The sequence below is a fragment of the Phocoena phocoena genome, chromosome 1, assembly GCF_963924675.1.
Source record: "Phocoena phocoena chromosome 1, mPhoPho1.1, whole genome shotgun sequence".
Lineage (NCBI taxonomy): Eukaryota > Metazoa > Chordata > Mammalia > Artiodactyla > Phocoenidae > Phocoena > Phocoena phocoena.
The window spans coordinates 103,666,797-103,688,562 of record NC_089219.1 but is presented as its reverse complement, the minus strand read 5'-3'; the positions used below and the strand labels follow the sequence as shown (position 1 = coordinate 103,688,562).

At 42.9% G+C, this 21,766-nt stretch overlaps 1 protein-coding gene across 2 annotated transcripts in view; it reads right to left on the bottom strand.

Annotated features, from left to right (window-relative positions):
* Positions 1-3,945: 3,945 nt before the first annotated feature.
* Positions 3,946-21,766, bottom strand: part of TTF2 (transcription termination factor 2) — a 40,067-nt gene continuing 22,246 nt past the window's right edge. Inside the window, exons 12-23 of one of the 2 annotated variants that reach the window (XM_065881334.1) lie at positions 21,165-21,270; positions 18,048-18,229; positions 17,198-17,351; positions 16,779-16,870; positions 15,863-15,945; positions 15,320-15,453; positions 11,988-12,158; positions 9,593-9,651; positions 8,617-8,767; positions 7,845-7,927; positions 5,946-6,024; positions 3,946-4,316 (exon numbers count right to left, since the gene is read on the bottom strand). In XM_065881334.1, the coding sequence (XP_065737406.1) occupies positions 5,946-6,024; positions 7,845-7,927; positions 8,617-8,767; positions 9,593-9,651; positions 11,988-12,158; positions 15,320-15,453; positions 15,863-15,945; positions 16,779-16,870; positions 17,198-17,351; positions 18,048-18,229; positions 21,165-21,270 (1,294 nt within the window). In that variant the 3' untranslated portion in view covers positions 3,946-4,316. The remainder of the gene's footprint in view (positions 4,317-5,945; positions 6,025-7,844; positions 7,928-8,616; positions 8,768-9,592; positions 9,652-11,987; positions 12,159-15,319; positions 15,454-15,862; positions 15,946-16,778; positions 16,871-17,197; positions 17,352-18,047; positions 18,230-21,164; positions 21,271-21,766) is intronic. The other variant, XM_065881326.1, reaches the window with a different exon arrangement.

The window sequence follows — 21,766 nt, the reverse complement described above, 5'->3', positions numbered from 1 at the left end:
AACAAAGTGCTTCAGAAACCACCGCTGAGTTGTGAGCACTGAGGCATCAACGAGGTGCAGCAGCATGATGTAAGCTATACCTCTGGTGTTACAGGTAGGAGAAAACGGGCCGCAAATTACAGCCTCCGGCCCCTGGGATGTTGTAACTGGATAAACACCTGGGCCGTCTTGGATAACAAACATACACACACACCTGCCAGCCCACCCATTCTCTAATCTCTAAAATGCAGCAGTCACTCAGCTTTACTCCAGAGGATGTATACCTATGTGTTAGGCTTTTCTCAATTAAGAGGTGGTTGGGTGAAGTGAATGCTAATTAAAAGCAGAATATAGGAAGAGGTGTTTCACTCTTTGCCTTATTAGCTTCTACGTATTGATTTCAATTCCTTCAACACTTCCTCAGAGAAGTCCCCCTTAACTAGGTCAAATCCCTGTTCTAAGCCCTCCCAGCCACGCGGACTCCCCCGCCACCGTAGCACTCATCACAATGGTCACTCGCAGCCACACGTGATGATCTGATTAATGCCTGTCTCCCCTTCTAGGCTGGAAGCCTCAGGAGGACAGGGACTGTTTGGGGTTTTGCTTATCCTTACATTTTCAGTGCCCAGGAGTGCCCTGGCATGTTTAATATATGTTTTTAAATTAATGTATGAATAATTAAGCAGTAAAAGTATTCTTCCCATCCTTCCTTTCATATGTAATCTCTTCCTACGCTCAGATTTAGCTAAGCATTCTGGTAAAAAGGACTCAAGCTAGCGAAGATATCATCTTCCCTGTTCCCTGCTAAGGGTTAGGCCGTTCTTTCATTTCCATCCCCGTCCCCTGGCTACTCACTCCGGTGGTACTTTGTACTATAACTGACGCTAATTTCATTTTTACCTATGAAAACATTTTAATCGAGGTCATATGCCTACAAATTCTAAATTCTTATTGTAATTCTCTTTGTGCTTGAAGGAATGCCTTTTAATTCTTTCTGGCTTTCTCTAGGGCTAGATGCTACATAGCAAATAGCAGTACCATATCCCACTCTGTAAACCCAAATTCTCTCAAGGCATTATGGTAGATATCAAGATTTCAGAACACCAGAGGGGCCACACCGAGCACTGGCATTTCCATGACTATCTGTGCAGGATAATCTGGCCTCATCTTTCAGCCCTGCAGAAGCTACTTCATTGCACAAGACAATCAGAGAGAGGAAAGAGCCCAGTATTTATACGTAGCCATTCCAGATCACATACATGACTGCTAGAGGAAGGGGTCATGTCCCACAAAGACGTCATTCTACCTACTGTGTTCATAATAATTGGATGGCAACAGGAGTCCTTGGTAAGGCTTTAAAGGGCCCAGGTTCCATTCAGCCATGGCACGCACGATGCCCTTTTTTGATTAACACTGCCAAAGAGAAGTCAAACTATAAACCTTTCATGAAGGCAAGTCTGTCACATAAATACCTTGTAAACTGGGTGCTCAGCAACGTTGCACTTTGGTGACAGATGTTCACCATCTGGCTCTTTCGGTTGCACCCATGCTTCAATTTTATTCTCATATTCCAAGACCTGGTCCCACAGCAATAACACTAGCATTTGGACGGCACTTCACGGTTAACAAAGCATTTCTTGTTCTTGCCTAAGTCTGCTGAGATAGGCAGAGAGATGTAAAACGAAAATCTGACAGTTATGGTGTCACATAAAGGAAGGCTGGTTGACACTGGCAGAATTCATAGGGCAGCGCCTCAATTAGATCACTACATCGTGGGATGCTGCCCACTGCTGGAGGGTGCAGAGACCCACCTTGTCATGCCCTGACCTTAAGAAATGGACTCACAGTAACTAAAATGAACGTGAGCCTGAGACAGACACCAGAATGCTACTTATAATTCATGAGACATTTCCACCCCAGGGCGAGGACTGAAGGATGCATGTCTGGTATGACAGTGGTTCCAATTTTTGCTGTATCCGCCTCACATCGCTAGCATCTCCCTGTTATAGGAACACCTACCCAAGACAAGACTGAGTGGATTTGCTAGCTTAGAATCAGAATGAGGAACACTAGAGAAACTATTTAAGATACGAGAAGGAATATCAGAGTAGATTACATTGGCCAATGGGCTCTGAATACCTGAAGATGGTAGGTTATAATCCCTGCAACCATCTTCAGACTAAAAGCAAGAATACCTGAACCTCGAAGTTCACACTGCCTCTCTCCTAAACAGTACCTGGAAAGGACACTGACAGTGTTCACCTAACATGCCTTCTGACTGACATGACCCATCTGTCGATCTGGTCGAATGGGGTATGGTGTGTATGTGCGTTGCTAAATTGCCAGGGGAGCACAGTGAGCTGTATGCTAATCCTCACATCTTACAGATGAAGGAACTGAGGTGCCTGGGGAATCTGCAACTAGCTGAACACCAGACAGTCAGCAAACAGCAGAGGCAGGGTTTGTACGTTCTTGCTGGCCTGGGAGCCACTGCTTCTCAGGGGACACTCCCTTTGCCCTGGTGTGTTGCTCCTACAGCGTAACTCCCGAAGGGTAATCTTACATCCTCCATTTCCCGATTTTACCAGGGACTTCACTACAGCTGCCGAAGTTCTAAAAACAATGCCTACCACAAATGCGGAAACCGAAGTGTAGAGAAGTTAATGATTTTTTCAAGGCTACACCCCAGCTAAGGTGAACCTGGAAGTAGAGTTAAGTCAGAACTCTTCCTTCCAGGCCACCTGTCTTTGCCTCTGTGGGCCTTTAGACCATGTCCTCAGAGGGCACCTTTGCTTAAACAGGCCCCAGTGCCTCAGTGCATACTGTGACTGGCTTAACACAGGGCTTTGTCACCTAATCCTAACTCAAAGGAGGGCAACAGTTCTATCTAGGAAGAAATACAATTCTTTCTAGCAGAAATTAGCTGAGTAAGTGCCAACGGGAAGAAGGGAATCTGAATAGTTTCCCAAAGTAAGAAATTCTCAAGAGTTTGTATTAGTCAGGATACAAACTGCTATACAAACAAACACCCAAGTCTCATGGTTTTAAAAAAAATTATTTCTTGATCATGTCATAGTCCAATGTAGGTGAGCTAGGGTGAGAAGGGAGGCACACACAGGAAGCTTTGTTCCGACGTCGTTCAGGAACTGCGGCTTACCAGTCTGCCAAGGGGTCCGTGGCCAGCAGTAGGTTAAGAATCCCTGACCTAGTGGCTTCACAAGTCTCTAGGGCCCTGCAGTCATCCATCAGTTCCTTTGTATTCAGTGGGCCAACAAGAGAAGAAACAGCACAAAGAATCACTTGCAAGGTTTCAGAAAGGCAGATAAGAGATGACTTACATCACTTCTCTCCATATTCCACTGACTTAGAACTCAGTAATATGGACCCATGTAACTGCAGTGAAGACTAGGAAATGTAGTCTCTGGTGGCCAGGAGGAAAAGGAAATGGGGGTTAGTGAACACAAAGCATTATCTCTGCTACACTGTCAAACACATGTTTATTGGATTATGCCAATGATAATACAAGTACTAAATGACACAATAATACTAAATGAAACAATGATACTAAGTGCTACAAATACTGTAAATTTGTAAAAATACAAATACTAGAAAAATGATACAAAAATTAAAATTTATGACGCAAATACATGATATGATAGCAATATAAAATAATACTAAATGATATGATACCAAATTCTAAATGATACGATGATACAAATACTAACCATCTACATATTACGCAGAGACCTGCTTCTGCTCAGCCCATAAAGAGATGGTTATATGAGCAGCCTCACTGGCAGGAGATGAAGAGATGGGATGGAGCCTGTGTCAGAAAAGGCAGTAACATTGGGTCCCCACTAGCTGAGAAGAGAAAAGCAACAGAGGGCTTTTTGAGCTTTTACTGAAGCTTAGGTACAACTCTCCCAGGGCTGTTTTCCAAATTCTCTAACTCTAAAGCATTTTCTCTTATCTGAAGTCATTTATTGGTTTCTGTGTCACACATTAAATACGTTGATTGACTAACATGACTGGTTAACCAAGTGGTTAACATGGTAACTGATCCTCACTTTGAGGAGGGCTTGAAGGTGAAACTGAATGCCAACGAGAGCTCAAAGGACCAGGGTTAGGTCATTCTCCCCAGATCCTAATACAAACCAACAATGGCACTATTCTGAGCTCCATAAACAGGAAGTTAGATGCCAAAAAGGACTTTGAGATCGGCCAAGGTGAGCTTGGTGACAACTTCTCCAGTTCCTGATAGAATCTGTTTGGCCAAATCTCTCTTTTTTTCTTGGAGCTGCAAGATCTTCTCTTCCACTGTTCCCTCACAAACAAATCTGAAAAAGATAAGCAAATAATCAAAAACCCAAAGCAGCATATCTAATGACATATTCAAACGTCTATTTATGCTTTAGTTTTTTGGGTTTTCTTTTTGCGCTACGCGGGCCTCTCACTGTTGTGGCCTCTCCCGCTGCAGAGCACAGGCTCCGGACGCGCAGGCCCAGCAGCCATGGCTCACGGGCCCAGCAGCCCCGCGGCATGTGGGATCCTCCCGGACCGAGGCACGAACCCGTGTCCCCAGCATCGGCAGGCAGACTCTCAACCACTGCGCTACAAAGGAAGCCCTATGCTTTAGTTTTTAAATGAGATTTCTTCCTTTATTTTTTCTTAGGTTTGATTAAGAACTCTATGTTTAGGAGATCCAAACAACTTAGACTAAATATATATCCATTTAAAGTGATCTGACCTTGGACTTCCCTGGTGGCGCAGTGGTTAAGAATCTGCCTGCCCATGCAGGGGACACGGGTTCGACCCCTGGTCCAGGAAGATCCCACATGTCGTCGAGCAACTAAGCCCATGCGCCACAACTACTGAGCCTGAGAAGAGAGCTAAAGACAAAACAACTGACATAATCACTGTACTTGGTGAATTTTGGAATTCATTGGTGTCCCTTAGCAAGAGTAGCTTCAGTGGAGCGGCGGGAGTAAAAGCCAGTTTGTACAGGTTGAGGAATGAATGGGAAGTTAAGTAAAGATAGACAAGGATTTCTAATTATTCAGAAAACTTAGCCATGAAAAAGAAGGAGAAAAAGAGGTCCATAACTAGACTGTATTGTACAATTAAGGCAGGTTCTGTTGTTGTTTTTAAAGAGAAGAGGGTCTCAAGGACAGGGGCATTCTACAAAATAACTGGCCTGTGCACTTCAAAAATGTCACTGTCATAAAACACAAAGAAAGATTGAGGTGTTGTTCCAGTTAAAGGGGACAAAAGAGTCATGACAATCAAATGCTACACAGGACCTAGAATTTTCTTTGGCTGGGAAGGACATCACTGGGACAAGTGGCAAAATTGAATAAGGTCCATAGATCAGATATGAGTACTATATTGCTGTTAACATCCTGGTTTTGATAACTTTATTATAGTTATGTAAGAGAATGTCATTTTTAGGAAATGCATATTTCACTATTTAGAGGTAAAGGAGCATCATGTCTGCAACTTACTGTCAAATGGTCCAGAAAAAATCCACACACACACACACACACACACAAGTGTCACAGTGCACAGGAAGTTTTTGGTATTATTCTTGCAATCAAGAACTTTGGGGTATTCTTGTAAGAATTCTTACATTCTTCTCTATATGTCTGGAATTATGTCAAAATAAAAGTTAAAAGAACGAGAGAGAGAGAGAGAGGAAGAGAGGGAGGAGGGAGGAGAGTCCTTTCATGGGCGGCCTTGACTGCATTAAGGCTCAGCATTGTTCATATGCTTTTCTTCTTCTGCAGGACCAACTCCAAGGTTATCCACAAATTGCTTGTGTTCCCTTCCCGACTGCGAGTACCAAAAAGGATGTGCCCCACAAGCACCGTTAGTACAGTGATCACCAAATACTTCACACATTCTATTAAAACATTACCTGAGAAAAATTTTCATGAAAGGAGACCTTAGTCCTGGAGACCTTTACTTACTTACCTGTGTATGACTACATCTTTCTGCTGCCCTACTCGGTAAATTCGGTCACAAGCTTGATCTTCGAGTGACGGATTCCTGTTAGAAGACAAGTAAAGCTCAAAGGTAATGACATCCTAGACCAGGGGTGGGCAAATCCCATGGGCCAAATGCAGCCCACAGTCCGTTTCTGTATGGCTCTTGTGTTTAAAATGGTTGTTACATTTTTAAAGGTTTGCAAAACAAAACAAAACAAAACAAAAAAACCTACAACAAAGAATATGCAACAGAGACCTATGTAGCTGGCAAAGCCTAAAATATTTACTATCTGGCCTAAAATACTTATAGAAAAAATTTGTAGGTCTCTGTTCTAGTCCATGTGGGACTCAGAAAGCCCCAGATGTCTTCTTGCCCTCTCATGAGAAACCGGGATCAGATTGCTAATAGGAACTCTTAGCACCACCATCAGTTGGAAACTCTTAAGTAACAGAGGTTAAACCAATGCTCAAATCCTGTCACTAACTAGTCGAGTGACTTTGGGCAAGTCATCTAACCACAACCCTCCAGACTTCAGATGGCTACGTGGAAACCGGAGGGCTGGCAAATGCTCTCTAATGCCTTTTTCAACTTTAATATTCTAGATTCAACTAAGGAGACTTAATTGGTTTCATTCTTTCTAGGTTCTCGTTATCAATTCCAAACTAGTTTCTCATCTTACCTCTTTAAAATCTTGGATAACATCGCTCAATTCAGAAACCAGCATGATCCCCATTCTGCTTTCCTCACTCACGAGTATAGGGGAGTCCCAAATAACCTAACCACGTTCTCCAGGAAGATAGTAACAGGTTGGCCTGTTTGTGCCCATCTGGGCTGCCTGGAGAATTAACAAATGACAATCTCTGGCACCAGTGCCTGGTGCAGCGATCCCTGACTGGCATCACTGAAAACTCAAAACACGGACAAATTATGACGCTTTCTCCTAGCAATACATGAGTCATTCACTTCGTATCTAGGAAGGATGCTGCCATACTCCCGGTGTTGACACTATGTGCAGTGAGTCCAAGGCTATGTGTTAAGTGTGTGTCTAACATAATTAAAAAATTCCTTTGCCTTTTCCCTTTGGAGTAACAGCTCTCCCTCTTCACCAAGGCTGAGATTTCCTTGGACGTCAACAAGTGTGTCTGAAATACGGTGTTTTGAAGAGATAAAACTCTTCATTGAGTGAAGCAGCTCTTGGCCATAAGGAAAAGCACCCCCTACTCCGCTCTCAGTTTCCATGGAAACAGATGTTAGATTAACAATAAATAGTGAACAGACTATTTTAAATAGTCATTTGAAGCCTTGCTTGCTCAGGAATTCAGGGCCGGCAACTAACCCTACACCAATTTTTTTTCTCTCTCCTTTTTTTAAGTTATTTATTACTTTATTTATTTTTGGCTGTGTTGGGTCTTCGCTGCTGTGCGCGGGCTTTCTCTCTAGTTGCGGCGAGAGGGGACTACTCTTTGTTGCGGTGCGCAGGCTTCTCGTTGCAGGGGCTTCTCTGGTTGCGGAGCACGGGCTCTAGGCACGCGGGCTTCAGTAGTTGCGGCAGATGGGCTCAAGTAGTTGTGGCTCACGGGCTCTAGAGCGCAGGCTCAGTAGTTGTGGTGCATGGGCTTAGTTGCTCCGCGGCATGTGGGATCTTCCCGGACCAGGGATCGAACTTGTGTCCCCTGCACTGGCAGGCGGATTCTTAACCACTGGGCCACCAGGAAAGTCCCTAGCCCTACACCATTTTGATCTGTATCTTATACACATGGATGCACAGAGGCAGCTCCATAATATGAAAGGAACACACTCAATGTAAGAAGTCAGGCCTTACTGCCCCTCTGGTCTCCCTGCTATGCTGTGACAACTCAAGAAAAATCCAGAATCATTACCAGTGCATGTCCAGAAGAAAAAGATGGTTTCCTCCAGTCAGGTTTAGACCAACACCTCCAGCCAAGAGAGAGATTAGCATAACCTTCAAAAGGAAGCACACCATTAACTTTACACAGACTTGGTCTCATAAATCACCTCTCCTTAGCAACACACTCTTATCAAATTCCCTTCTGCTGTCATAAAGGCACTGTTTCCAAACTCTGAGATCCTATCTCCCATGCCTCACCTTTGAGAAAATTCTCATTTAACCTTTTTTTGGTGAGTCATTCTCAAAACATTAATTGTGCACCTGCCGGAATATATGAATACTACCATTTAGAGCACCGGGGGTGGTTAGCTCAATAAACTCTCCATCAACCCGATTCTGTCTGTTCCATCAGTCCTCCGATCCCTGCCATGATTCTCCTGCCATCACTCAACTAATGCTTTCCAAATTTGCATTATCCATAATTAGATGCCTTTGTTCTCCCACTTCCCTCCATCTTTCCTCATATCAAGATCCCACCCATCCTTCCAGGCTTGTCTCCTCCACAAAGAGTCTCTTGAACCTAACCAGCTATGTTCTTACTCTCTTTTTAGCCCTCATAGTTTATTCTCTTAGAGAATTTGCACACTTTGATATGTACCCCCCAATAAATGTCAAAGGAATCAAGAACACCTGGAGGGGTCAAAGCTATGAATATTTTTGAATCGAGCTATGTTAAAATTTTCTCTGTATAACTGGGAACAATTTGCTCTTGATTACAGAGCTCTGCTCTGATCAGCTTGTACCTGAGGGCCCCTGGATTTGTTAAATGCCTCCACCAAGTCCATTCTCTGTTTGGGGTTAACAGAGCCATCGATGGTGGAATAAGTCAGTCCATGCCTCTTAAGGTGCAAGGTTACAACCTTCAGCATGCTGGTCCACTGAGAGACAATGACACTGGAAGGAAGGATAAAACAGAAAACCAATGCCCCTGAATAGATGAAACAAACTCATCCGCAGGGCTTTAATGCCTGCTATTCGTACAACTCAGCTATCAATGTGGACGAGGAAAGGCCTTCTGCTACCTAAGCGTACACACTTCGGTGACACTATAAGATTACAATATTTCCAGCTATTTCTAGATCCAGTCTACAACTTATTTTGTGCAAAATGAAGTCAGAATGAAGTGGTGGCTAAGCTAAAGTACTGGCCGCAGCCTCTGATTATCTGGGGCCTAGTGCTTATCCACAGGAGGTCTGCACTCCTGCAAAGGGGTACAGGCCCCTCCCTTTGCCAGTCAGAACCATAAGCTGCTAGGGCTTCTCTGTTCCCCCCATGCTGTGCTTTAATTAGAGTTTTATGTGTTTAGATCAAAATATTTCCGATCTACAAATGCATTGAATAGCACACAGTAAAGTCAAACAACGAATGAACCTCCCATATCCACGTCCCCAGCTTAGGAATGTCCCCAGCACCATGGGGGCTCCCGGTCTGACCCCACTCTTCTCCCTCCCTCGCCCACCTATTACTCTCTTGCTTTTCTTGAGATGCTTCTTCTCTGCTCTTACTCAGTTTACTCGGACCCTTAGGGATTGCCCTTTCAACCAGTGCCACAAACATTTTAATTAGAAATCAAAGGGAATCTGTGCTGTAACCCGAGTGCTTGATTCAAGCATGACTCAAGGTCCTTGATATAAAAAGCGAAGATTTATAACTACCCACAATATTAAATTTTCTAGCGTAATTACAAGCAATGCTTGGATAATGAAATAACACATTTACCTCTTTTGGGACCCTGAATTTCTTCGGATTGCCTCCAATTCTGCCAACAGAGATGAAATCTGGGAAAAGATGGAATTAACATACAGAGGTTTAAGCAAATTTGCTTTTCTCCATGCTCTGAATTAAAGAACCGGTCTCCTCCAGAGCCTCTCGGCTTCTGGTCTTACTCCTCTCTAGTTCCCTTTCCTCTCTGCAGCCAGAGTGCTATTTCCAAAATGTCAGTTTCTCATTTTCCTCCTCTGGCTGAAGCCCCTGCAGTGGCTTCCCGCTGAGAATAAAGCCCAAGCTCCGTACAGTGGCCTCCCAGGTCCTTGCCACCTTGCCTTCCGCTCACATCTCCAGCTTCAACCCTCACTACGCGCTCTTCAAATGATGCTCGGGTGATACCAGCATTCTCCCTCCACTAAGCCATGCTTTGTCTCATCTTTGTCCATTCTGTTCCCTCTGCCTAGGACAGCCTTACGTGTCAGTTTCTTGGACGCCCTCTCCAATCCCAGGAGCCCACTGCCTACATGCTACGATGCCACCTTTTCTTTCTATTATCATGGTCTTTTTCATACTATATATTAATTGCTTGTTAGTCATCTCTTGCTTTCATGGACGGAGATGCTCCGAAGAGGCAGAGCCAGCGTACGTCTGGTTCATTTCTGCACCCTTAGCACTCGGCATATTGCTGGACCAGAGAAGATACCATCCTAACATTTGCAGAAGGAGAAAGTGAAAGAGCTTGACCCAGTTTGAGGCCTGCTGCAAACTGTGTTGAAGAAGAGAACCTGTCCAGACTGAGGAATACTTGCTCAAGCTTCACGACAATCTCTCTTTACCAAAATTGCTCAGGGCATATTCAAGTCTATGAGGGACCAGGCAATAAGAACACAGGGGCAGGACTCTGGAGAGCAGCTGGCCTCATTCTTCCTGACTGCTAATGTGAATGACCTTTCCAAAGGCTCTAAAGTTCATCCCAGAATGGAGGAAGAGGACGAAAATTAGACCAAGAAACAGGAGATGAAGAGAGTTCTTACTCTGCCATTACAGGGCTGGATCACCTTGGAACTCCCAGTTAAGAGCACAGCTTCCTCATCAGTAAAAAGGGGCTGAGCCAGAGGAACTGAGGTGCCCTTAGCTCTTCCATTCTACGCCGTCGTGGTGCTAGTGGCAACCTGTTGAGGCCCCCGCGTAAGGCTGCGCTCCCACCTGAACAAACCCGCTGATGCCTGGGCAGGAAGACAGTCACAGGACCGTACCATTTTGAATTAGTAGGAAGGAAAAAAGCAGGTACACGAAGTGCCTGGTGTCTTGCCAAGGTTGTGGAAAGTTCTCGAACTGCCTCAAGAAAAACCTGGCAATAGGTATTTTGAAAAAAAATGCAGTGGGAGAGCAGGATTCATGGGCTGTGAGCTGGGGCCAAATTCTAATAACGTTCTGTATGAGTTTAGGTTTGTGCTACCAAACAAAACTCCCTTCCTCACGTGAAACCACCTTAAGTGGTTTGAACTACGATTAATGGGTTCACATTAAGAACCTTGTGAACAATGACCTGAGTATCAGACAAGTTGTTAGGAAAACAAATTATTAGGAACATGAATTTTAACCCAATAGCTAACTGAGGGTGGGTGCTAGGGCCTGAAGTCCGGCCACATGTGGTGCCCTTATGTTTCTCTCGGTTACTGATGGTGAAGACCTAGGTAAATATTTTAAAAATCTAATTAAAAGTAATCCTTTGGTAAAACCATTCCCCTGGCAGTGACCTCCTTTCCAGTTACATCTTTTAAAGCCTTTGAAGAGAGGCTGAGGCAGCCTCAGAAAGCAGGAGAGAGGGAACCCAGCCCTCAGGGCAGGCGAGACAATGGGCAGGTTCCAAGTGAGCCAGTGGAGAGGCAGGACACACACCCCGGCCTTCCTCTGATAGAACCCTTCAGTTCTTAAAACATTCAATGAAAACAGAACAGTGACTAATGAGGAGAGGCTGGTAGGAAACAAACCCGGCAGATGGAAGCCTCTCAACAAAGCAAAGCAACTGGCGCTCAGACGTATTACACAGTCTCGAGGCTCAGGCCTTCGTTGTTTTCCCAAAACAAACTGCTCACTTGCTTGGGCCTTGTGACCGGCATACACCTGACAGGCTCCTTCCACAGGAATCCATGCCAGAAATCTGCCCTGATGTCAGGTCGGTCCAAGCCACTCTCTGAAAGCCCACTATGTAATAAGACTTCAGTTTTATTCATCAAATCAAACTAGAATTTAAGACTGGAGGGAGAATTTGACCAGCCAACATCTAACAGCTCCAGCTCTGCTGTCAAATGACTGGGCTGGCTTGGACAAATGTGGCGCTCTCACTCAGGGAAATGTATAAGGAGGCAAAGTCTTTCTACTACAATAGAGGTCATCATACTACCTTGGTGCTCTCTCTCCTGTCGTCAAAAAGCTCCACATTGAAGCATTTGCCGTTAAGGGAAATGGAGGCAGACGGCTCTGAGTTGTGGAATTCGGACAAAGTCAAGTCTCTGAGCTGCTCTTCCAGGGAAAGGACCAGGCCTTCACTCTTCAGCTCTTTCAGATCCAGGGCCTGAGCAGAATCAGACAGGGGAAAGAGCAGATGGGCGGTTGAGGCAGCAAGGCATATGACCTGCCAAAGTGCTAACTGTTTAACACAGCACATGGCAAAATGTCTCATAATCTACCATCAGTATCTCCTCGGGTAAACCCAGATTAAAATGTAATCTTGCAAGCTTTTTCACCAGATCAAAAATAAATCAAGGGACTTCCCTGGTGGCGCAGTGGTTAAGAATCCACCTGCCAATGCAGAGGACACGGGTTCAATCCCCGGTCCGGGAAGATCCCACATGCTGCGGAGCAACTAAGCCCATGCGCCACAACTACTGAAGCCCGCGTGAGCCTAGAGCCCGTGCTCCGCAGCAAGAGAAGCCACTGCAATGAGAAGCCCACGCACCGCAACGAAGAGTAGCCCCTGCTCGCCATAACTAGAGAAAGCCCATGCGGAGCAACGAAGACCCAACGCAATCAAAAATAATTTTAAAAAAAAGGAATCCATTTAATAAATCAATCAATCAAATGATGGAACTTCTTAGATAGTTGCCAGATTGCAAGATCTTTCTATTTTCCCCAGCTAGAACAGTACAGTTAATTAAGTTATTGATAATCAAGATGCAATTTGCTACCAAAAAAAAGATACATTACTATAGCACCTCAAAAGAATAACATACTTCAATAAAAGTTTTTTTAATAAAAGAAAAAATTTTCAAGTACCAGGAGTAGTCCTTTTTCTGTTCATAAAAATAACATATGCTCATTTTAGAAAATCTGGAAAAGTTCAGAAGAGTATAAAGAAAGTAAGAATCCTTGATAACCAAGGAGAAAATAAATTTTAACTGCCAAGAGAAAAAAAAAAGAATAACATATGCCCCCCTTTTTTTTTAAATTGAAGTATATTTACAATATTGTGTTAGTTTCTGGTGTACAGCAAAGTGATTCCCTTATACATAAATACTCACACACACCTATATATTCTCTTTCAGATTCTTTTCCATTAAAGGTTATTATAAGATTTTTTTAGGGGCTTCCCTGGTGGCGCAGTGGTTGAGAGTCCGCCTGCCGATACAGGGGACACGGGTTCGTGCCCCGGTCCGGGAGGATCCCACATGCCGCGGAGCGGCTGGGCCCGTGAGCTGTGGCCGCTGGGCCTGCATGTCCGGAGCCTGTGCTCCACAGCGGGAGAGGCCACAACAGTGAGAGGCCCGCGTACCGCAAAAATAAATAAATAACTAAAATAACATTTAAAAAAAAAAAAAGATTTTTTTATTTTGGCTGCACCACGTGGCTTGCAGGATCTTCGTTTCCCAACCAGAGATCAAACCCAGGCCCTGGAAGTGAAAGCACCAAGTCCTAACCACTGGAGCGCCAGGGAATTCCCAGGTTATTACAAGATATTGAGTTTAGTTCCCTGTGCTATACAGTAGGTCCCTGTTGTTTACCTATTCAACATATAGTATTGTGTATATGTTAATCCCAAACTCCTATTTATCCCTTCCTCACCACCCTCTGCTATCCCGTTTGGTAACCATAAGTTTGTTTTCTATGTTTGTGAGTCTATTTCTGTTTTGTAAATAAGGTCATTTGTATCATTTTTTTTAGATTCCACAAATAAGTGATAGCATATGATATTTGCCTTTGATTACTTAATATGATAATCCCTAGTCCCATCCATGTTGCTGCAAATGGCATTATTTCATTCTCTTTTTATGGCTGAGTAATATTCCATTATAAGTATATGTGTGTGTATACACACACACACACACACACACACACACACAAGCACCACATCTTCTTTATCCATCCATCTGTTGATAGACATTTAGGTTGCTTCCATGTCTTGGCTATTGTAGATAATGCTGTAATGAATATGAACATTAGAGTGCATATATCTTTTTGAATTAGTTTTCTCCAGATATGTGCCCAGGAGTGGGACTGCTGGATTATATGGTAACTCTATTTTTAGTTTTTTAAGGGTCCTCCATACTGTTCTCCAAGAGTGGCTGCACCCATTTAGACTCCCACCAACAGTGTAGGAGGGTTCCTTTTTCTCCACACCCTCTCCAGCATTTATTGTTGGTCAACTTTTTAATGATGGCCATTCTGACTGGTGTGAGGTGAGGACCTCATTATGGTTGTGATTTGCATTTCTCTAATAATTAGTGACACTGAGCATCTTTTCACGTGCCTCTTGGCCATCTATATGTCTTTGGTGAAATATCTATTTAGGTCTTCTGCCCATTTTTTGATTGGGTTGCTTGTTTTTTTGCTATTAAGCTGTATGAGCTGCTTGTGTATTTCGGAAATTAATCCCTTGTTGGTAGCATTGTTTGCAAATATTTTCTTCTGTTCTGTGGGTTGTCTTTTCGTTTTGTTTATGATTTCCTTTGCTGTGCAAAAGCTTTTAAGTTTAATTAGGTCCCATTTGTTAATTTTTGCTTTTATTTCCATTTCTCTAGGAGAGAGATACAAAAAAATATTGCTGCGATTTATGTCAGAGTGTTCTGCCTATGACATATTCCTCTTAATTACAGATGTGCCTCTATCCAATATCAAGACAACTTTAAATACTTGAGTTTTCATACCTAGACTTAACACTAGTAGTTAAATAAGCTTTATGACATCCTAAAATACCAAAGTATTCATATATGGCTTCCTTTTTAACAAGATGCCATTTTCTATTCTAAACTAAAGCTTATTTAAACAAACCAGGGACTTCCCTGGTGGTCCAGCGGTTAAGACTCCATGCTCCTAATGCAGGCGGCCCGGGTTTGATCCCTGGTCAGGGAACTAGATCCTGCATGCCGCAACTAAAGATCCCGAATGCTGCAACTAAAGATCCCCGCATGCCACAACTAAGAAGATCCCACACCCTGCAACGAAGATCCCACATGCCGCAAATAAGACCCAGTGCAGCCAATTAATTAGTTAATTAAAGAAAAATAATAAAACAAATAATAAAAACTGTTCTCAACATCATGGGAATTATCTCAAGGTCAATAAAGATTAATATAAAATAAAGTAAAATAAAGAGTCTTCTCCTTCCTATCCCACCAGAAAACAAAATACACTCAAACCCCATTTTCCTTGATCCAGCAGACTGGATCCCAGTTTCAGGAGACTGAGGTGGACTTCTCCACAGCCCCTCTGGGGTCCCACACAAGCGGCTTTGCTTACCGACTTCAGTAGAGAAAGATGACAACAACACTGGCGGAGTCTCAGCAACTGTGACAGTATGTGGGCGGTGCTAGATGTCTGCGAGTCTGCTGCCACGGAGAGCCCAGGCCCACTGGACCCAAACTCCTGGGCCACTTCCAAGAAGGAAAACAGACACAGGAAATAATACAGGGTTTAAAACAGAAATATGGGGAAGAACCATGAACTAAATGAGGAGATTTTAAACTTCTTTGATCGGAGGGTCAATCATATAGTTTTAGCTCACTTCTCTACCAATTAGAGAAGTACAAAATACTGGTTTTCTTTATAGACCTACTTGTATTTTAATCAAACAGATTTTGAAAATAACTAAAAAGAAGTTTAGATCACCAGGTCTGGTGCCTGCACGTCAGTGGATTTTACTTTGGTTTGAGATTCCAAGCTAAGGTCAAGTCTCTGCAATCAAGGATTCATGACCCCTCCCCCCCCATTTCTGTAAGTTTACCAGATCTGCATCCACATTCTCATGAGTTTTCTGTATTTGTTAAGTGTCCCACTGCTTACCTCTACTGAATGGATTATCAGGGCTTCTTCCAGATTGGCCGCCCCCACTTTCATGTCTTTTTAGATAGGATTGCAGAGCTGACCTGCCTCAGATTAAACGAAAATGCACATAAAATGGTCGTTAAGACCAAACAGGTTTGCAGGTTTACATTGTAAACCTGTAAACAGGTTTACAATGGTCAGTGTTTAACTGTGTTTGCGGTAGGACCTTGAAAAATTGTAAAAGCGAACTTGTTAAACGAAGGTAGGCTCACAGCAAGCATTGGGCAAAGGTAATAAAAAATAATTACTTTAAAAGCCAAACCACTTAAAAATGATTAATAAATATTAACGAAGATTAATATCAAATATTAGTATTATATTTAATATCAATTTAATATTAACATGTAATACAGTAACATATTATTTAGTATAAGTTAATATACTATTATAATATTTATTAATAAATATAAGGTATACAAAGAGAAAAAACGTATTTACATTGGAAGTGAGAGGTACCAAATAAATAGGAGAGTAGAAATCTGGAATTCAGGGAAGGATAAGAGCTTTAGAGCAAGTGCAAAGGACAGATGACAAGAAGGATTACTGGGCAGTTTTTTAAAAGTTCCAATGAGAGGCTGGGTAACAGGTCAAAGGTCAGAGATATACTTTCTTAATACAGCCCCATGAGGGACAGAAAGACCTGGTGTACAGTGCAAGGAAGCCAATGGAGAACAGGTTCAATGTGTATGTGAGACAAAGGTGAGCTGAGGAGAGGTGAGGAGAGAGAAAGGGAGGTTTTTTAAAAAAGGAACACAGATATCCAACTAGTCAATAATACCGTAATTACAGTTAGAGGAACCTTGACCCTCGACTCACTCCCAAGCAAGAACAAGAATAAAATAGATGTGAGAAGGTGCTTCTTCATGGCACACACCTTGATCTTGCAAAAAGGACACTATAAACATTTTCTTCATCTTCAGAAAGCTTTAAATGGTGCAACTGAAATTTACGCTGGGGGAGCACCACCTGGAAGAGTAAAAGAAAAAAGCAGCTGGGATGAAGTTATACAAATTAACTGAACATTAGGGAGGACACTCCCCAGAGTTGGCACCAGAAATCTAGTCAGGCTCTGGACAGCAGCTCCCACCCTTTCCTGAAAACAGGACTGCCCTAACACACTGCACACGGGACTGCTGTGACACGAGGGGCAGGACAGCAACCCGAGGGCCTCCTCCTAGGAAAATGGGAGACTCAGAGGCTCCTGAAGCAAAGCAGATGGCGGTTCAAGCCGAGTCAAGGACATGGTCGCCCTCCTTCCTGGCCTCCCCCAGGGACATGTGTCAATGCGATTACCAAGGGCTTGCCAGTGGGGTCCAGCTGGTCTTTTGTTCTCCTCAGCAAAAGGCTCTTGGTTAAAATATTTAACCGTTCTTCTCCTTTCTTTGAACCATTGTCAACCTGACTCCTCCACAGACTGAGTTCATCAAATGGAGAACAACGGAGAAATCTTTTTCATTGGAAAAGGAGGATAGAGAATAGGAAAGAAGCATGGGAGGATGGAGGAAAGATTCAAAGACAGACATAAGGTGAAAAGCAAATCAGATTTTACATGCCATCCAATCATTTGTAAAAGTCAATTTCATAGCAAAACTCTGCTAGACAGAGCAAAAGGATCCAAGTCAATAACCACATAATAAAAACGTGAATTTTCCCATTAACAACGTCTATATTGTCACAACGGGACATATAACCAATAGCTAGCATTCATTCCTAAAACTTCAAAGGCTAGTAAAGAAATTCTTTATCCTCTTATGAGCTGACTTGAATTAAAAAAAGTATCTTAAAATCAGCCTTCCTTTCTGTTTGCTTCAAATAAATTGTAGTCCTGTCCCCAGGCCATATGTTTTAAAGTAGAAGTAGCCCCAAACATTCCTGGGACTGAAGAAAGTTGACTGTTGTTTCGTTTAATTTAATTGGTCCCTTATTTTTCCATATATAGGGGCTGGATGTCATCAAAGTCCTATATCAGCCAATCAACAGATTATATCTCATAAATATTAATTCTTCTTCCCTTTAAAGGTTGACAGGCTTGCCACCTGCTACACAAGATAATCTGGTACACACTGGAGATATGAGATATGAAATAATTATGAAGTGTTACCGACAGGGTTCACATCTACATAATCCAAAGAGTTTTACTCACTTCAGCAGTGAATACATGTCCAACAAGTTGTTCTGAATGGGGGTTCCAGTGACAGCCCAACGGGCTTGGGCCTGGAGCTTACACACAGCCAAGGAAGTCTGCACTCGGGGATTCTTAACATTGTGAGCTTCATCCAATATGATTCGAGCCCAGACTACTCGAAGCAAAGGTGATGAGACACCCTGGAAGAAACACAGGTGAAATCCAATAAGAGTATGGGAAAACGTGCATGTCATCAAGAAGATAAGGGAAAATAACAAGTAGGTATCGAAGACCCGCTCTTACCTTCAAGTCTGAGGGCTTAGATCAGGTACACTGAAATAAGAATTAAGCTTAAGAAACCAAGAGTGGTTGGACAGCTACATATAAAAGAATGAAATTAGAACACTTTCTAACACCATACACAAAAATAAACTCAAAATGGATTAAAGTCATAAATGTAAGACTGGACACTATCAAACTCTTAGAGGAAAACATAGGCAGAACATTCTCTGACATAAATCTCAGCAAGCTCTTTTTTGATCCACCTCCTAGAGCCATGAAAAGAAAAGCAAAAATAAACAAATGGGACCTAATGACACTTAAAAAAGATTTCGCACAGCAAAGGAAACCATAGACAAAATGAAAAGACAACCCACAGAATGGGAGAAAATATTTACAAAGCGACTGACAAGGGATTAATCTCCAAAATATACAAACAGCTGGGGCAGCTCAATATCAAGAAAACAAACAACCCAATCAAACAATGGCTGGAAGATCTAAATAGACATTTCTCCAAAGAAGACATATAGATGGCCAAGAGGCACATGAAAAGATGCTCAACATCACTAATTATCAGAGAAATGCAAATCAAAATTACAATGAGGTATCACCTCACACCCGTCAGAATGGCCATCATCAAAAAGTCTACAAACAACAAATGCTGCAGAGGGTGTGGAGAAAAGGGAACCCTCCTACACTCTTGGTGGGAATGTAAATTGATACAGCCATTACGGAGAACAGTATGGAGGTTCCTTAAAAAACTAAAAATAGAGTTGCCATGATCCAACAATCCTACTCCTGGGCATATATCTGGAGAAAACCATAATTCAAAAAGATACATGCACCACAATGTCCAGTGCAGCACTATTTACAATAGCCAGGACATGGAAGCAGCCTAAGTGTCCATCAACAGAGGAATGGATAAAGAAGATGTGGTACATACATAAAAGTCTACTTTTATATATAAAATACTAAGCCAGACACAAAGAACATTTCCTACTCTCAAGGAGCTCACAATCTAGCAGGGGAGAAAAAATAAAACAAGCATAAAGATCATTACACACAATGTATATATAGTAAATCCCACTGGATAATTCAATACAGGACAGTAGGAATCTAGTTGGTCTTGTTCACTGCAGTACCCTTAATACCTGAAATACCATCTGGCATGGGGTAGCGTTACAACAAAAATAGAAATGAGGTTTTTCCTCTCCTGATAACAAGGAAAATAAAGGGAACAATGAACAGGGTGGAGAAGGAGCATCAACTGGCCTGAAAGAGTTAAGCAATCCTAGTTTTATTTTAACTGTTACTAATCTGCAGTGTCTGTAACTAGATTTATCCTTCACAAAGCTAACCCCTAACACTCTCTGACTGAATTACATCCTGCACCTAACACTCTCCATCTCCATGGGAATTACATCCTGCACCTGGTGTTCACACCCCCTACACTCCCTTGTAGCAAATCACCCCTTGTAGCGTTCTGCATTTCGGAAAGAAGGTTGCGGGTGGATAACCCAGAGATGAAGAACGGACCCAATTACCAGGTTGCCTGATGCCAGCTGTGACTGTTTTGAAATAATGCAGGAAGAAGAAAAATGCAAGACCTTCACTACTTTGATCCTTATCACCTACCCCAGACTGTGAGCCCCACCTGTAAGACTTCTCTTGATTCCCCAGGGATTGCGGGGGGGGGGGGGGGGGGGGGGGCGTTTTTGAGGTGCTGGCCTGCTGTGTTCCCTCTTTGCCTGGCAAAGAATAAGACTACCCTTTCTTTTCTCCTCCAAACTCTGTCTCCGTACTTCTATTCGACATCGGTGCACAGAGAGCCAAGATTTTGGCATCAGCAGATACTCAATATTTGGGGAATTAAAGGGGTGAGCGGTGACATAAGCAAGCACAGGGTGCTAGGAGATGCATTTAACCAGAGGGAGAGGCAAAGCATTCCATTCAGAGGGAGAACAAAGGCACAAGAGCAGGACAGATCTTTGGTACAGCTGAGCATGGGGTGCCACTGGGAGGGCTGGGGTGTGGGGGAAGAAGGCCACACAGGCAGGGCAAGACTGTAAAAGGCCTAATATATCATTTAAAGGGATGAGGGTTTTAGCCTCAAAGCTAAGAGGAATTACTGAGGAATCTGAAAAGTTAATCATCCAAGAGAAGGCAGAGTTGGTCATGAGACAGAGAAGCGTTCTAGATATCTCCCCAAATACAGAAAGCTGTGACTATCCTATTGTACTAAGAATAAAAGCATATGCAAAAGAGTAGTTCTTGGGGCAACACTGTATTTTCAGAGGGAAAAAGCCCACAATATCTATGCAATAAAGCCTCTACTCTATGTAACTGAGACTACCCTGGACACAGCAACAAACATTCAGGTTTTTTCCCCTGGTTATCATTTAGCCTCTGGCCCACTGTAGCCTTATTATTTGCAACTCCTTTTCCTAGAAAGTGGAGGAAGGCAGGGAATAATGGCTTCATATGAAAATACTAGTCCTAACACGAAATATAAAACACATCCTGAGAATATACCCCCAGAACTCTCAAATAAACACTGTAACAAGTGAAGTATATCACATTATTCATGTGTTATGACCACCACCTCAACTGCAATGTAGTTATTGTTTCTAAAACACAGCAAACTACTGCACCATCTCCACCTTTATTGCTGAGGAGGTTGTCTAGAGTTAAAAGAGAAGGGACAGAGGAAAGAACTCTCTGTTTCCACAGGTGAAACAGTTCGAATGTTCATGACCTTATGGGAGGGTACCTTTGCCATCTCTAATGCTGTGAAAAGACTCCTATTAAACGAGCCGCGGTTCCAACCCTACTTCCCTGGCAGCACCCACGTCTCACCTTCACACTGAGGTTTGCACCTGGCATCTCTCCCTCTTGCTTCTTTGTGGGAATCTCCTTGGCCAGAAGGCTGTAGGTAGTGACCACGATGTCATATGTGGAGAGGCTGCATAGATATAACAAAGAGCAAAAGTTAAACCATCCCGCCACGACTCTGACAATGTGAGACAGAACTGGTTCTTTCACAAAAATGCCTACGGCTGGAAGGACAGACAGCAGAACTCATTAATTTATGTCCTTAATTCACACACACATGACTCTGGAGAGGTAAATTTTATACACCTGACTTCCTTATTGCTTACCACTCGTCATTTTTACAGATTATTCGCTGTAACTAGAACAGCCTCCCTCTTCCCAGCCAAGTCAGAAAAGATCATCTCTGGTGGGGTCATATTATGCTTGAAGTGATCTGGCAAGAACAGAAAGCCGGGTAGGGTTGGAAGTTAATATTTAGTTAATTTGACATAGATGACACTAAAGTCCCAAGGAAGTAAGAAACCCTCGAAGTACTGTTCATCTTACAGCAATGGTGTTTTCTCCTCCTCATTCTGTAATGGATTTGTGAAAACCCATTAATCTAGCTTTGACATTTGGGCATAAAG